Source organism: Argopecten irradians, chromosome 12 (assembly GCF_041381155.1).
Source record: "Argopecten irradians isolate NY chromosome 12, Ai_NY, whole genome shotgun sequence".
NCBI lineage: Eukaryota > Metazoa > Mollusca > Bivalvia > Pectinida > Pectinidae > Argopecten > Argopecten irradians.
In genome coordinates this window covers 11,481,022-11,498,971 of record NC_091145.1, presented here as the reverse complement: position 1 = coordinate 11,498,971, position 17,950 = coordinate 11,481,022, and the positions used below count along the sequence as shown (strand labels likewise).

At 33.8% G+C, this 17,950-nt stretch overlaps 1 protein-coding gene across 1 annotated transcript; it reads left to right on the top strand.

Annotated features, from left to right (window-relative positions):
• Positions 1 to 1,143: 1,143 nt before the first annotated feature.
• On the top strand, positions 1,144 to 17,447 carry LOC138304771 (uncharacterized). Its single transcript, XM_069245035.1, has 5 exons — positions 1,144 to 1,340; positions 5,792 to 5,901; positions 12,456 to 12,604; positions 13,054 to 13,203; positions 14,745 to 17,447. Exons 1-5 carry the CDS (start codon positions 1,287 to 1,289, stop codon positions 17,051 to 17,053), a joined length of 2,772 nt encoding a protein of 923 aa, XP_069101136.1. The 5' UTR covers positions 1,144 to 1,286; the 3' UTR covers positions 17,054 to 17,447.
• The last annotated feature ends 503 nt before the right edge of the window (positions 17,448 to 17,950 follow it).

Here is a 17,950-nt window from a genome sequence, read left to right as displayed (position 1 = left end):
GATAACACTTAATAGGATTGCTGTAATAGTTATTTGGTATACATTCATCTGAAACATTCACCATTTCATTACTACATTTTAACAAGGACATCTACGACCTTAATTTAAACAAATAATGATATTCGTCTTCAATATCAATAAAACAAATATTACTATTCTATTTACTTCAAGTGTCCGACGGCAAGTCCATCTTCCAGTTTCTATAGGTCCATGTATGGGCAGGTTCCAAGTTATAAATTTAATGATAGTTTGCCTATGATTGGTTTTATTTTTACAAGATCACGATTTTTTCAAATTCAAAATTACTTTTACAAAGTACCTGTTAATTGTTTTAAACTTTGGTTTGATGCTAAGCAAAGTTTTTTTTCTTTTGCCTACAAATTATTTTGACATTGTAAATAGTTTATTTTGCCTACAAATTATTTTGATATTGTAAATAGTTTATGTTAGACTAATTTGATTGCTTCTGAAATGTTGTACAGATATGTAGTTTTTCATGTAACAAAAATAACAAGGACTAAGAAATGAACCCTGTGGTACCCCAGAATGTACATATCATCTATCAAACATTTGTCTCTCTCTCAAATTCAAAGTCCTTCAGAAAGACAGACTGTACACGACGTTTTGTTCATATAATATATATATATATATATTCTGTTTTAGATTTTCACAGCTTTACTTCCTATCAGGGCTGTTCTTTAAACCTTAGACTTTTATAAACAATTCCGAGAAGGCCTAGATAAAGTTTTGTTTTAATTGATAGAGCTAGGGCCCTAGCAAGCTATTTTCTTTCGCTGATGGTTTGAAAGAAAAAATGTTAAAAAATTAATGTCTTCTTAAACATTCTTAATTATAATTTATAATGAGTCGCAAAACACCCACGTGCTATTGTTTATAATTTGATTTTAACTTCAATCAAGGTGTGCAAGGTATCTTATCAAAATTTTCAACAGTGACATGAAAAGAAATATCTGCAACAACTATTGCTTACATACATTGATGAGTGACTAAAATACGTATCTATAATTAAATGCATCAAATTGGTGTATTAAACAGCATGATCAACTTTTAAAAATATAATTTAGTTTGGGAACCCATCTCTTAAGTAAAAATGGAATCGTCTAAACTACTTCCGGTTTCGGCAGACGAAACTTCCTGTTGATGACGTTCGGTGAATGATGGTAATCGACCCGACGATTCGTCATGGATTTTAGTCCTTGTCCGCCGAAAAAGAATTTGTCATGTAGTCCTAGTAACATCTGAAAGCAGACACACAATTTAGAAGCATGGCTGGGTTCTTTGGTATTGAGCAGAGGGAAGTAATCCGAGTTAAAGTGAAGGTATGTTCATTTCGCATCGTCTGTCATTTGACTCGGCAGATTTTTCCCGTTTGTTTACATATTCATTCGTACGACAGGACCGCTATGCTCAGCTGATAACTGGTTGGAAGTTCACTAAATTTGTGGGTCAAACTTATCTAGATAATTTATATAGATTATGTTGCAACATAATACATATATAGTTGCACTGGAAAACGAAATAAAAATGAATAAAAATAACAACCGGGTGGACCTTTCGCCCCACAAAGCCAATAAGGATGTTTGTCGCTTCAGGCCTGCAGGCTTCACTTGTTAGGCTTTGGGCGAGTGATTTGTGATCAAAATCAGATTACTGTAGTTTTCTATCATTGATATACAAATTCAAAGTACTCAGTGTTGAAAAGCTAAGTAATTAATCTTAACATTGGATTCCTTTAATAGTTGTATTTGGTATCTACCTAAAACATATGTCTGTATAATTTTAGTTTGACTTCATTTGTATTCTAAGAATAAGTACCAACTGTATTTATTTATAATTATGAATGTGATTATTAAGTTTGCTGATCAAGCAACATGTCATGAGATATTCTCCTATCATGATCATATGACTATAACTTATATAGTATAAGGTAATAAAATCTGATTCATAATCAAACACGTAACTTTAACGGGACTGGGTCAATCATTAAATCCAGGTAACTCAGTAGTATTGCATTTGGCTAATGTTCAGAGGTACCAGCTTAGAATCCCAGTCTAACCGCTACATTTTCTCCTCTCCCTGTTATATAATTGCTGCCCAACTAAATAACCCATTGTGGTGGTATAAGGGTCTTGTATGTCTTCGAGGACAAAGACTTCAAAAAAGGAGGGAAGAGTGTAGCGGAATTATTTGTAAAAAGCTTTCAACGTGACGCTACCCAAATTGGAACACTTTTTGTAGATAATTGTTAAAAAAAAAAAAAAATTCTTAACATTCAACAAATAGATGGCTTTATTTTTAATTTCATGATTTAGTGTTTACTGATTGTCAGCAGTGCAAATATTTATAAATACAGAGCTTGAAACTTTAAAGCATGCCCAGTCCAGCCCTGTGTTTCAGCAGGTTTGAGTATCCAAAATGGAACACTTTCTAAATAAAGTTTTGTTAATAAATACCAACGCATGATAAAACATGTCTGAATTCATTTAAAGAAAGTTAAAACATTTTTTAGTTTATTCAAGTCACTTAATTAATAATTGTCTTTCAAAAATATTCAGTTCAATATTACAAACATCAAACAATCATCTCAAAAGTACGTATGACTGAAATCAAAGATCATATTGGATGTTTTTACATGACCATTGGTGGGCTATCGGCTACAGGGTCCGATATAATCTCTGACTGATACTGATAAAATATTACCTTGTACAGTATGTCATGATTGGACCATGGTCACCCATGGTCACCCACACCTGTCCATGCCCAGCATTATCCATATCTCTATAAATATAATGTAACTCAAATTCAAGGACAAAATTTGCGAAGTGAACTTAACCCCAGTCAACCTTGAATATCATTATCTTGTCTAGACTATGATAATGATTAATGAAATATAATTGTTCTGATAAGTCTGTCAGTTTCCTGCAAGGATTTATAAGTGAGAAGGATTCGTGACTGTCTCTTTACATTACTAAACACCACGCGAGATGCCTATGAACCGGGAATAAAAACCGTTTTTCTCAACAAATACTTGTCTTATCGAGTCAAACGAAACACCAATGTAAAGTTTATTAAATTTCACAACGTTTATAACTTGTTTTAAGGACGGATAATTTAGAGAATATGTCTTAAATTTTCGTTAAAAAAGATATGACAGCTCATGAAACGACGGCTCGCTTCAGAAAGTAAGACGGTAACCCTCGCACCCGCAAGCTACATCAAAGGCTGCGCCGGCGGATATCAAAGGAAAATCAGTCGTCGCTCAACGTCACGGTCAGTGCACAAACACAAAAGCTCCTGCCCTGTACTCCCCCAAAACCCAGTGTGACTTATCCTTCTCATATACGTCCTTGGTTTCCTGTAAAGGGGAATAGACACCTGATGGTCAAGAGTTGAATGGTTTGGCTATATGTAATTTAAATAGATTATGTTAGAAAAATAAAAATGCACGGTAGACTAGTAAATTTTGCAATTTGTTGATTAAACATGTAAAATTTGATCTGATTTATCTGAGTTCACTGATGTATCTGAATAAACTTCATGCTGATCAACTTTATTCAGATACACCAATGAACTCAGATGAATGTGCAGATGAATCTTAAAATGTATCTTTTATAAATTATTATATCATGGAGTACTTGTGATGATTTTATTTATATACACAGTATATTTGTGTAATTTGTGCCAGTTTGTAAAAGTGTAATTTAAAAAAAAATCTGATCATTTGTCCTGATTCTTATAATGTTAAATAATTATATGTCAATGAACGTTACGTACATACATGTATGTACACCAATTTTATTTTCTCTGTATAATAACTTTATAAAGAGATTATACCAATAAAGTTGAAAGGAGAGGCATTTTTGTGGAAATAATTTTAAATAAACATGTGGCCAGACGTACTGGTGAGCGCATAATGACATCTGATATTATATCTACTCCTTTGTTCAATTAAAATTTTTCCTTTTCATTTGTACTCCATGAATGGCCATGAGACATGGATAAGCAAACAAAAATAAAACTGTTGGACAGATAAATAACAATTACTGACTTATTATTAAGTAGACATTAGAGGTTATTAACCCTATATTCATATGTCCTTGTGTACTTTGGGATTTACGTTGTAAACAAGGTTACTTGTAAGTGGTTATATGTAAGTAGCTATCTCTAAGTAGTTACCTACATAACAACTAAATGTCATTGTTCTTCAAGTTAATACAAAGAATAATCTGAAATGTTGTAGGGCCTTAAATATATAAAGTAATTATATAATTGTATATATAGGACATAATATATATAGGTTTAAGCCTACAGTGGTTATAGATGTAATATGTTGTAATATGTTAATTACTAAAATACAACTTACGTTAATTACTTTAGCTGAAAACTTTATTTATAAACAGCAATTAAATTACAAACGGTGTAAAATATTTCTCTAACAATTTTTGCAAATAGTTTTGATTTGACGAAACTTTGTTGTGATTTAACTGTATTTCGTGCAGTACATGTATGATATAACAAACATCTTTTTCACTGACTATGAATATTTTAATCGCGGAAAATATACTTGGTATTTCTTTCAACTTTTGGGAAGACGATAATGCATTCTTGTATTTATTTCCTTACAGGAAGTGCAGTTATTTAGTATATCATGACAATTTACAGAAAGAAATGTATTGATAAACTAAAAGGGTGTCTAAGGTCTTTGTAAAACATATTACAGGAAGAAGAAAAAAAGAAAAATTACCAGTTTGTGATTTAGATTATATGATTATGAATTTGGCACCAATGAATGATATTGAAAATATTGAAAATCCACTCCAATTGTTTATTTTGCTTTACATATACCAGATTACTTATAAGATCATTTTATTGACTGAAGCTTATTAAATAGTGTTGTACTTAACTATAATTATCAGGGAAAATTTATTAACCACTAAATCAATCATCAATTAGGATGTTTCATATTTTTTTATCTGTAAGTTGTTTAGTTTTACTTATTGTACATCAAATTGTGTTGCAAAAATACACTAGAATTATGAAGATTTCCCTTATAGATTATTCAGGAAATAAAACTTCAAAATATAATTAATGTAAATACATACAGCAGCCAGCTATACCTGTTCATTTCCTTGTGGAGTTTTTTTTTATTATACATTCTGTTATTCCTATTGTTGCGGTCATTTTGTAGTGATATTTGGTACATATGTTGGTATCATGTGATCAATCATGATTATAAAGCAGGAGAATTATATAGTATTGTATACCTGTATTGTTTAAGTCCAGCTGTTACACTGAGTCGATTGAAATAGACAGGGTGTTCGTTTCAAATAAATCTACATTTCAATATGAGACAAGAAAACTCACTAGAATATTAAATGTTAAAACCATAATGAAGACTTGGATAGCCAAACACACAAAGAATATGTGCAGCATTAATTTTCATATTACTCTATATATGTATAGAGATAGCTAGAACATTTATATTAGTATATACATTACCAATTATTTATATTGCCCTTTAGAAGAGAAATCCTAGATATACAATACTTTCATATCTCCCATATAGAGAGATACAACATTTGTATTACCCATAGAGATTGAGATATACATTAATATTCATATCACCAATAGAAGTTACACAATGAGTGGTGGTTGGATATGAAAATTATTTGACATAAAATGTCACATAATTGCTCATAAAATAATGCCAGGATCATGTATAAGTATGTCATGTATAAAATATATGACATGTTATACTTGTGTTTTCCAGAAATGTGAAGGATACCTCCAGCCTGAGTATAAGAAGTTCTCTCTGGATCCTCAGATCACTTCGTATGAGATGCTTCAACACATACTGGCCAGTGCCTTCAGTATCAAAGGGTATGTATACACAGCTACAAATCTGTCTTTGCATATTACAGAGTAAGCTCCCTTGCAGGTAGGTATCGATTGCTATGTCATCTTTTTGTGATAGCAATTCACATAATTTTCTCAAAAAAGTGATGTTACGCTCGCAAACACATCACACCTAAATCAATACTTACCTGCAAGGGCAGATAACTCTGTAATATGCAAATACAGAATAACTGGAATGGCACGATTATGGGAGATAATTAGCTAGTTTGTCTCAACAGATACTTAATATCAAAATTTACTTCTTTGTAATCATGAAAGGAAATGGTTCTGATTTATACATGTGCAGTTTCTAAAATAGCATTTTTCAGTGTAAGGGTTAATAAAATCCAGTTATCTTGAAAATCTCAAGCTGACAAGACTTAAGTTAAAAGAATAAACCAAAGGTTTTGTAAAAAATAAAAGGGGAAATAATAAATTATTTAAAAAAATAATTACTGTACCAAATAGTAGAGTCAATTGATTAATATTTAAATGTGATTGATATAATAAGTCTTGGATAACTTTAACATGTATTCCTTTCTGAAATTTAAATAAAAAATTCTGTCAGAATAGGAAGCTGACAAAGCTTTATATGAAAGTAGTCTAGACAAAAGGAGAAAAAATAATAATTTAGTGAATTTGATTTCTTCTTTTGTAAAAAATAATTCTTTTGGAATGACATTTAAGGAAATCACATTAAATGCTATAGCAGTTTAAATACTTCTTGTTCATGAATGCTTAGCACAAAAAAACAACTTGTGTAACAAGGTATGAAAACTGACAATGCTTTTATTACCTGGGTGTGGGGTAACAATGATGATGTAACCAGTTGTAACCCTGGGCCAATATTGATCTTAGCTGGCCAGGTAATCAACAGCTGTTGATTGGGCAGGTACCAGGTAAGTGGACATCACTCACCCGTGTACACAGGTTTAAATGGTTGTAAACACCTTTATCTCAATAAAAATGGGTTTCAAGGTCAGAGGTCAACAAGGTCACTGGCCTGGCTGTTGAAATAAGTGACAGCTTAGAGTTCATACAGGTAATAAGAGGTAACTGGCTTGCCAATAAACAGATTGCTTTTTGGTTATGGATATAGATATAAGCTGGGGTGGTTTTGCTGAGTGTGTACTTTTATACTTATATATTTATCAGCAGCCTTGATATATAATCCAAGGTCAGACCCTATATCTTATGTAATATATTTTGGTGTGTATGTGTTATACCTTGTACCATGAGTGTATATATGGTATCATCAGTGTATTTATAAGCATACTGACTCATGGGTATAGGGTATATGGTATAAAATGCTAAAGCTACTAGATATAGACTCAATGGTACCATGAGTCCCTAGGGGCAGAAATAAGAGCCCTACACACATGTGGACATGATTTCACTTCCCAACTACCACAGGAGGGCTGCATCTGGAAATTGATTATTGATAGTGTGCCATTGTAACTTTATGAACTGGAGGGATACCACAGAATGGCCAATTTGACCAGTGGTGCATACATGATGACCATGCCTGAAAGGATATTTTAGAATCTTACTGCTTTTTCCACTGGTTATTTGTGGATTATAATTCTCTGGAGCTTTAGGATGAGACTACCTCTGGATAGTAGCTATTGATTACCATAAGAGTGCTTTTTACAGAGTGCTTGTCACAAAGAGCTTAGGATGAGCTCACCATGGGCAATGCTTAGTTTTACTGAGAGGTTGGTTGTCAATTCAATTCTTTATTCCTTTAAACCTTATATGGTTTATCAGAACCATGTTGATTTTGGAATTATATAATTCTGATAATATAAAACTAATTCACATTAAAGAAGGTATAAAGGAGATAATTTAACTATTGATAATTTCCATGCTACATGTATAAATATAAATGTATATACGTCATCTAGCTGAAATAAAACTAAATTTATAATGTACATTTACATGTATTATAAAAAAGACCCCAACATATATAAAGACAAATTCATCCAAAAAATTGAACATGATTTTGAAAAAAATGTACGTAAGTAATATGGCAATATATTTACAGGGGTCAATCTAGCACCATTTTACTACCGGTCATGTGTATAGTTTCCCCTCATGGAAATAATTCCCTCTAGTCTAATATCTATTAAAGATTTAAAAATTCTCCTCTAAAGATATTTGGACCAAAATATGATGGGTCAAATTCCCCTATATTTCTCTTACTTTTTCCCCTATCTTGAAAAAGGGTATATATAGTTTTCCCCAAAACCTATATTAACCCCTGATTTAACAATAGAAATTTAAGTCTATTTATCACATAAATGTATAATTATATAACCACTATTTAGTAATTATAAATTATTGATAGAAGAATCATTATAAAAGAAGTTGTAATTTAATGATTTGATTTATAGATATAAAAATATAATTGAAATTTAAGTGAAAATTAAACAGTTAAATAAATTAACTTATCATGTATTCCTTAAAGATGCCCCACCACTGACAAATAGTATTTTTTTCTCAATAAAAAATCAAGAGCAGGCAAACTAGTATTTTTCTTCAGTTACAAAAGTTACTTACTTTACACCATTGAAAATTAGTTTGATCTTCTAATTTTATTTAAAGATAAAAATATCAAAAATAACTTATTGTATCCCCAAAACATTCTGTGGCACTATGGTCTATATGGAATGAAGTACTGATTGTGCATGCACCAAAAGCAAAACAAATTATTTTATATTATATTTCTTGTGTTAATTAGACATATATGTACATGATTAAACACCAATTATTGTTTATGCTCTGTCGGCGATGAAGCATAAACAATAATTAAAGCATAATTATTTAAAATATTAGTTGTAAAGGAGGTTTCCTTTGATAATTTGATTACTATAATAGCGAAATTAATTAATATTTTTGATTTTATCTCGCATTTATTTACTGCAAACATTTATAATTTATTTATTTTGCATATAGTTACATATCTGAAGTAACAAAATTATATATATATTTGTAAAGATAATTCTGATTTCAATGTTAAAAAAATCTGTAATTAATAAAAGGTATTGTAATCTAAGAACATGTGCTTTTAACAGTTTAAGTGTTAAATTGATAACATAATATATATTTTGCTGTACATTAAAAATGCTGCACCCCCAACAGAGCATAATCGATACTCATCATTTTAACAATTATTGGTGTTTAATCATGTATATATATGTATAATTAACACAAAATACAATATAGATTAATTAAGTTTTACTTTTGGTGCATGCACAATCATTAGTTCATTCGAATTCCATATAGAATATAGTGCCACAGAATTTTTTCGGGATGCAATTAATTATTTTTAATATTTTTATATTGAAGTTAAATTATATTAGGTAGAAGCTCAAACTTTTCGATGGTGGTAATGGTATAAGTATTTTTATGTAAGAGACTTTTGTAACTGAAGAAAAATACTAAATCATCTGCTGATGTTTTTTGTCAGCGATGGAGCATCTTTAAGAGAAAACAAAATGGCAAACAAGTTTGGCCGAAAACCCCCCCAAAAAACAATCAAAATATAACAAATTTGTCAGCAAACATTTTTAAAGTATCTTGCAACAGAAATTGAAGCAATAGAAATGATTTTCTTTTGTTTTCCATTCTGATTGATGGTTGAGTTATTCCTATTTGCAATGGAAAAAAATAACAGCAAAAAATTAAATAAATTACTTGAAAACTACATTACAACAATTAAAATGTTATCAATTTATTAATAATGTGCATTAATTTTCAGAAAAAAATATTCTTTATTATAATTAAAATGGTACAGTAAATGTGTTCATTTATATATAACAATTATAATTAATTGATATCTTTGGTTATTAGATGTATTAATTTATAAATAAAAAAAATCTTCATTTTTCTTCTGATTCATAATTTTATTGTAATTTTCGTGCAGATTCATGTAGTTTCAAAACGTACGTTAAAAACATTCTAAATGATATTTAGAAGAAATGACTTTATAAATATCAATGCTCAACTGAAAAAACCTAGATTTAAGAATTGGTTAAAGATGCTCCACCTCTGAAAAATGGTATTTTTTCTCTATTAAAAACAGGAGCAGACAATTTGATATTTTTCTTCAGTTACAAAACTTCCTTACTTAACACCATTACGCAACCATTGAAAAGTTTGAGGTTCTAATTCTACTTCAAGAAAAAAATAATTAATTGCATCCCAAAAAAATTCCCTGACACTATATGTCCTATATGGAATAAAGCACTGATTGCGCATTCAGCAAAAGCAAAATATAAATTCTTTTATATCATTTTTTGTGTTAATTAGACATATATATACACGATTAAACACCAATTATTGTTAAAATGATGAGTATCGTTTAGGCTCTGTCGGTAGTGGAGCATCTTTAAAATCTAAATAATTTAAAAAGGCCACCAGACCCTTGGTTTTAGATAAAAGTTTCTCAGCAGTATTTTCTTACTAGATTATCTCCCCCTAGTTTGAAATTTAGAATCAGAACATGTACTGCAATGTTAACAAATGGGAGGGGTAGGTTGTGTTAAAATTAACTCATTCACTCCTGAAATTTCATAATGGACTGGTCTAGTTTTTGATATAGATGAGGCTAAATATGTCTTCAGGGGTGCATGAGTTGAGGGATTGACATCCTAAAATATTAAAAATCGGATTTAGCTGTTATTGCGTGGTCTCGCCCCAGATTGAATGTGGCAAACATTAATTATATATATATATATATATAGTTATGAGCATTATATGATACTGCTGGTGATTATTCCATCTGTATATAGGGAAACCTTTAGATTTTGTCTTGAGGTCTGTTGACTTTCTTTTTCTACTGGATCTACTAATTGGATTGGCAGTCTGAAGCTACTTTATAGATATAGAATTTAATAGTGGAGTTCATTGGTCTATAAATGTGATGTTAGATCATAAAGTAGCCTATAAATTAATTAAGCTTGCTAATTTAGCTTGTAGTGGTTGGTTGTAGGGATCTTTTATTTTCTCAGTCATTTGTTTGGTAATGACAAATGTGTCTCTATAAGCGCCCTCCCCATTTTTTTGAGGCCTTCATTTGGTGCATAATAACTAAAAACTATAGATTTGCAATATAAGTATACCAACGTGCCAATTTTTATCAAACGCCCTGGGCACATTGGGTCAAATACAAGTTTCCCAAAGTGCCATAGACATACATTAACAAATGAGAAAATAAATTTAAGTATATTTACTCCCTGAGGCCTTTTCATTAGCTTGATTGGTTGAGTACTATAAGTGAAATATTGTACATGTATACGTCTACTAATCCTGAAGTTCGGGGTTCAATTCCAAGCATTGATGGTGATGAAGATGTAATTGAATCAAAAGCTTTTGCATTGACATCTATATACAGAGACCTATGGGAAATATTTATCTTACATCTACTTACAAAGGCGTATCTTAATAACTCAAGAAAACTTGACATACGTCTAGAAAGATTGACTAATTTAAGCTAGTGATGGATTTAGAGATATAGACCAGTAATTCAAATGAACAGGGTTGTATTCCTGCTAATTATGTATATATATATAGTCAATATAAAGGCAGTGATCATTGTAATTTCATAAATCATGCATGTGCAGAATTATCTTGGCCTTTCTTTTTGTTCTTGAGTTATACGTACTTGCGTTTGCTCCTGTGAGGGAGGCTATGGGTTCTGTGACCTCTGACCAAAAAGACACACCATAGTATGAAAGCGGTAGTTTCTGCTCCTGCTTATAATAATTACCACTCTTTATAAAGGAAGTGGGGATGACTGGTTTGCCCGTTGTCAGTATAATGTGACAGGGTGGGGTGTGCTATTTGGTGTATAACAGTATGCTTCAGTGAGATAGCACTATAAAATGAACAAAAGTTCCACTATGACAAGGAGACACAATACTAACATACAGCAGTCTCCCAAGACATACAATCAGTTTCACATTGTATATAGGGAAGTCTGTCCTTAATATAAAGTCTGATCAAGGATTTATAAGTAAGAAGGATTTGCAACTTGGGATGTTGTACAAATATATACATCGTGAGCACTTTGGTGTTTGTGCAATGACCGTGATGTTGGACGAAGACTGATTTTCCTTTGATATTTGCCAGCGCAACCTTTGATGTAAGTGGCGGTTGCAAGGGTTACTATCTTACTTTCTAAAGCGGGCCATCATTTCATGATCTGTGATATTTTTTTAATGAAAATTTAAGACATTTGTTTTAAATCTTCCATCGTTAAACCAAGGACCAGACGTTGTGAACTTTATTAAGCTTTAAATTGGTGTTTCTTTTGACTAGATAAGACAACTATTTGTTGGGAAAAATGGTTTTTATTCCCAGTTCAGAGGCGTCTCATGTGGTATTTAGTAACTTGTGAAGAGACAGTGACAAATCTTCCTTCTCACTTATAAATCCTTTGTAGCCAAGATTTCTACTTTAGTCACATTTTGCGCTAGCGGTGTATCCAATTCTTTTTACCGAGGTGAAGAATTAATTTAATCATTTGTTCCTTCCAGTGATTTTACCCTGAGTTACCGGACACGAGATGATGAAGGACAGGAGATCTACCTCAGCATGCTGTCCGACTGGGACATGGACGCCGCCTTCCAGAGCGCATCCGACCCCTGTCTCCAACTCAAGGTTGACCTCAAACCGTTCGAGGAAGGTAAGTCATATATTCTGTGTGAAACCATCTTTGTGTAGATCACTGAATAAAGTTTCACATTCCAATTGGTATAAGAACTATAAAGACATTCTGCCATAGTGGTTTGAACATTTAATCAGTACAATAGTAGTAAATCTTGTTTATAAAAAATTACGAATTTCAAACATCAACCAAAAGACATAGTTACTGGGTATATAATTTGAAAATTGTGGATGATAAAAGATTCTATAATTTTGGCCATTAACATTTTAGTATGAATGAAAGTATATCTAACATATTTACAGATTCATTACAAGAAGTTAGTAGTCTAATCTATATTGAGGGAATTTACAGGTAATGAAATAAAATACAGAATGTACCAGGTAAAATGTATATTGTAGTAAATAAAATACAGAATGTACCAGGTATAATATATATTGTAGTAGAATATGTATGTTTTATGATATTAGGATTGGATGACTGGGATATCATTGCTCCAGTGGATGTTCCACAATACAAAGTGTCCAATTTGGTTGAGCGTAACTCGATCCTTGGAAACCTTACTGGGACGATATCGAACCAAGTAGGACGGACTGTATCACACATGCAACGTGTCATGGGTAGGTTCATATCCCTCCCTGAATCATGAAAATCACAAAGCTTTGACAACACTCGTGCTTTTCAGACACTGCTCCTTTTGTGGTATTGTTGTTCCTCCTCTACATGTGATATAACTTATCTTTGTGTCATCCTTCTGTTGATGTAGTTATAATTACTAGCTCTAATTAATGCTTTGATTCCTCAAGTGAGTTAGTTACTCCCCTTTATGAGATAGTTGCTCCCTGTCATGATTTAGTTACTTCCCCTTGAATTCGAATCCTTCCTGCTGTGATATGTAATTTAGACAATAATGTAGCCCCTCCCCTTTGATGTAGCCCCTAACCATCTGCAGTAGCCCCTCCCTTCTGTGAAGTAGCTCCTCTCTTCTGAAGTAGCCCTTCCCATTGATTTAGCTCCCAACACTTTCCCATTGATGAAGCTCCTTCCCTCTGAACTGTAGCCCCTCCCTTTTGTGAAGTAGCCCCTCCCCTTTGATGAAGCTCCTCCCCTTTGATGTAGCCCCTCCCTATTGAAGTTGCCCTTCCCTTCTGTGAAGAAGCCCTCCCCTTGGATGTAGATCCTTACCTTAGATGTAGCCCCTCCCAATTGAAGTTGCCCTTCCCTTCTGTGAAGTAGCCCCTCCCCTTTGATGTAGATCTCTTTGATGTAGCCCTCCCCATTGAAGTAGCCCTCCCTTCTGTGAAGTAGCCCCTCCCTTTGATGTAGTCCCCCCTTTGTGAAGTAGCCCCTCCCTTCTGTGAAGTAGCCCCTCCCCTTTGATGTAGTCCCTCTCCATTGAAGTAGCCCCTCCCTTCTGAAGTAGCCCCTCCCTTCTGCGAAGTAGCTCCTCCCCTTTGAAGTAGCTCCACCCTCTATGATGTGTATCATGTGTGATGTCTTTGCTCAATGTTGTTTGCTATACTTTGTGTATTTCCCCAGCTGACATGCCTGCCGTAAACACTGTAAAAGACTGGACACATAACGTGTACGAGTTATCACAGGAGCTCCACCTAGAGGACATTACACACACTGTAGCACGGGCTATAGAGCAGTACGCACACACCTACATACACACCTACACACACATGCATTCTAACATAGGTATACTTACACTGTACTGAAACATTATCAGGCGTGAACATTTGTATTTCCACAACATTAAGTTACATTTTACCACCACAATATAATGACATTACTATTGTATCATTTCAACATCACCTGGTATTTCATCATAATGACATGGTTATTTGATCACTTTATACAAATTGTGTCTTCTTTGAGCTCTATCTCTATACATTGTGACAAAACTTAATTACTGAATTTAAATTATGCAAGATATTTTGTATCTCCACAATTAAAATGTACATTGTAGCTATATGTGTAATGCTCATGTAACAATAGTTTTAATTTTATTGTTTCATCAACCTATTTATTAATGTTGAAGGTTTAACATTCTATTGAAAATATTTAAATTTGGAGGTCCTAACATCTCTAAAACTAGGAGCTTGATCATTCCTGTTTAGCAAATATTCTCATTTGATGTTTTACTTGTTTTGTTCAGGTCTGAGAAATGAAGATGAACAACGATATAGACCTTCAAAATCTCCAATGACCGACATGGAGTTTAGAAACTACTTGGACTCCTCGGGTCATATGATAAAACCAGAGGAGTTCCGAATCAGTATTTACCAGGGAGGAGTGGAACCATCTCTACGAAGGGTTGTGTGGCGCCATCTATTGAACATATTCCCGATTGGACTCTCAGGGAAGGAGCGTTTCGATTACATGAAGCGTAAAGAAAACGAGTACTATCAACTTCGAGACAAATGGCGTGACATCATCAGTTCTGGTGCAATGACCGAGGACATCCGATACATTACATCCATGGTGAAGAAGGACGTCCTAAGGACGGATAGGACACTCAAATATTTTGCTGGTGGGGACGACAGTAAGAACCTGTTGTCGTTATTCAACATTTTAGTGACGTACGCCATCACACATCCGGAAGTGTCCTACTGTCAGGGTATGAGTGACGTAGCCTCACCGCTTCTCGTCATCCAAAAGGACGAGGCTCAGGCTTATCTCTGCTTCTGTGGAATCATGAATAGAATGAAATCCAATTTCACGCTGAATGAGAATGCCATGAATCTAAAATTCAAACATTTAAGTGACATCCTACAACTACACGATCCGCCTCTTTATACGTATTTAAAAGACAACGATGCAGGTGACTTGTTTTTCTGTTACCGTTGGTTACTGCTAGAACTAAAGCGAGAGTTCCCATTCGAGGATGCCCTGTACATGCTTGAGGTGATGTGGAGCACCTTGCCCCCTATGTATCCCGAGAGTGAGCTCCCCTTGACTGACTTGGATTATTCTCTTTCGCTTTTATCCACATCGCCTTGCTCGCCTTCATTCTCAAAGAAGCCTAGTATTTATGAAAAATTCAAAAATATGAGACGACAAAAATCTACAAAGGTCAAAGAAACTAAAATACAGAATTCAGAGTTAGCATCAGGGGAGGAAACTGTGGATAATTCCGTAAACAATAATTCTGTTTTAGTGTCGAAAAATTTGACAAATATGGATAAAGCTTCCCCATTTGAGGAAGAAAAGACTATTGTTGGTGCCCAAGATTTTCCTTCTATGAAGGACTCTATGGTTGCTGATGCCCAAGCTAAATCATCATGCATTGACAAGTCTCTAGAAACAGAGATGGAGTCAAAGGTCAAGAAATTACATGACAGTGATAGTGAAGCTCAAACTAAAACTGACATTACTGTAGACCCAGAGGACGTGGAAAGTCAGAAAGAACAGCAAACTGATATTGGGTCATGTAAATCAGTTTTGAGTGCATCAGAATTGAGTAGTAGTGTACACGACGAGCGCCCTGCAGGCTCATTCTATAACGGCGATCTGACAAGCGAGACTCCAACAGACGGTACCGATAGTGAAGATGTGGAGACAATTTTCTCTAAAGACCTCGTACAACCGGAGGGCAGTGTAAACAATGACCCAAACTTTTGTCACACAACCTTGACCACTGACTACAAAGCAGACGGAACGGATGATGAATTGTGCAATGATGATGCAGACGAGGACCAAGATGATAGCGGACATTCCCAGTTTTATCTTTCACTTGATTCAACAGACGAGGGTCAGACCGAAGTGTCCTCTGCCGCCTCTGACAATAAAACTGTTAAAAAACCAGGTGAACGAGCAGGCTTTTTCCACAATGTTAAAGAATTCATTTCCATTCCCAAAAAGAGACCAACTGACATTCATATTCCGAAGGTCGTGGCTGGTTTTAAGGCTCCAGAGATATTACAGGCGCCAGAAACGAATGATAATCTCAAACAAGAGGATAAAGGTGACACTTCTCAAAAGTTTCATCTGAATAACGGGCTAATAAATGGGAAGAAGACATACCCAGGGAAGGCTGTTTTATCCCCTGTCTCCTGCACGCCACCTGTAGCAAACGGTGAAAGTGGCCCCAGTCCAGATGGGTGTTCAAGTTCTCTCCAGTTGAACGATTCTGGAATGAGTTTGTCAGATTGTGCTGAAACTGATGACAGTTCACTTGAGGTAATTAAACACAGCATTCCATCAATCCGACTGCCTCCCCCGGATGTTTTCGGGAATGGAAATCCGTTCTTGATGTTTGTGTGTCTCACTCTGCTGATGCAGCACCGTGAGGCTATTCTACAGAAACAGTTAGAGTATGACGAGATCGCCATGATGTTTGACAAGATGGTCAGGAAACATAATGTTCACAAGGTTCTCCATCAGGCCCGTGTGTTATACACCGATTATCTACAGACACAGAAAAAAATGGAGGAGTCGACAGACGACCACACTTTCAGTGTCTAGTGAGGGTTTATTTCTGAGACATAAACTACGATATGTTCAATATGTAGTGTAATACTGAAGAACATGTGTTCAATATGTAGTGTAATACTGAAGAACATGTGTTCAACATGTAGTGTAATACTGAAGAATGTGTTCAATATGTAGTGTAATACTGAAGAACATGTGTTCAACATGTAGTGTAATACTGGAGAACATGTGTTCAATATGTAACGTAATACTGAAGAACATGTGTTCCATATGTAGTATAATACAGGAGAACACGTGTTCAATATGTAACGTAATACTGAAGAACATGTGTTCCATATGTAGTATAATACAGGAGAACATGTGTTCAATATGTAGTATAAGACTGGAGAACATGTGTTCAATATGTAGTATAATACTGGAGAACATGTGTTCATATGTTCAATATGTAACGTAATACTGAAGAACATGTGTTCCATATGTAGTATAATACAGGAGAACATGTGTTCAATATGTAACGTAATACTGAAGAACATGTGTTCAATATGTAGTATAATACTGGAGAACATGTGTTCAATATGTAACGTAATACTGAAGAACATGTGTTCCATATGTAGTATAATACAGGAGAACATGTGTTCAATATGTAACGTAATACTGAAGAACATGTGTTCCATATGTAGTATAATACAGGAGAACATGTGTTCAATATGTAACGTAATACTGAAGAACATGTGTTCAATATGTAGTATAATACAGGAGAACATGTGTTCAATATGTAACGTAATACTGAAGAACATGTGTTCAATATGTAGTATAATACAGGAGAACATGTGATCAATATGTAACGTAATACTGAAGAACATGTGTTCCATATGTAGTGTAATATGATGAGTGTACCGCATGTTTAATGTGTAGTATATTACAGTTGAC

Excerpts from the sequence above, each read along its gene's own strand:
- LOC138304771 (XM_069245035.1), top strand. The coding sequence starts at position 1,287 with ATGGCTGGGTTCTTTGGTATTGAGCAGAGGGAAGTAATCCGAGTTAAA. Across the intron at positions 1,341-5,791 it reads TAATCCGAGTTAAAGTGAAG|AAATGTGAAGGATACCTCCA; the intron begins GTATGTTCATTT and ends TGTGTTTTCCAG. Across the intron at positions 13,204-14,744 it reads ACACATGCAACGTGTCATGG|GTCTGAGAAATGAAGATGAA; the intron begins GTAGGTTCATAT and ends TGTTTTGTTCAG.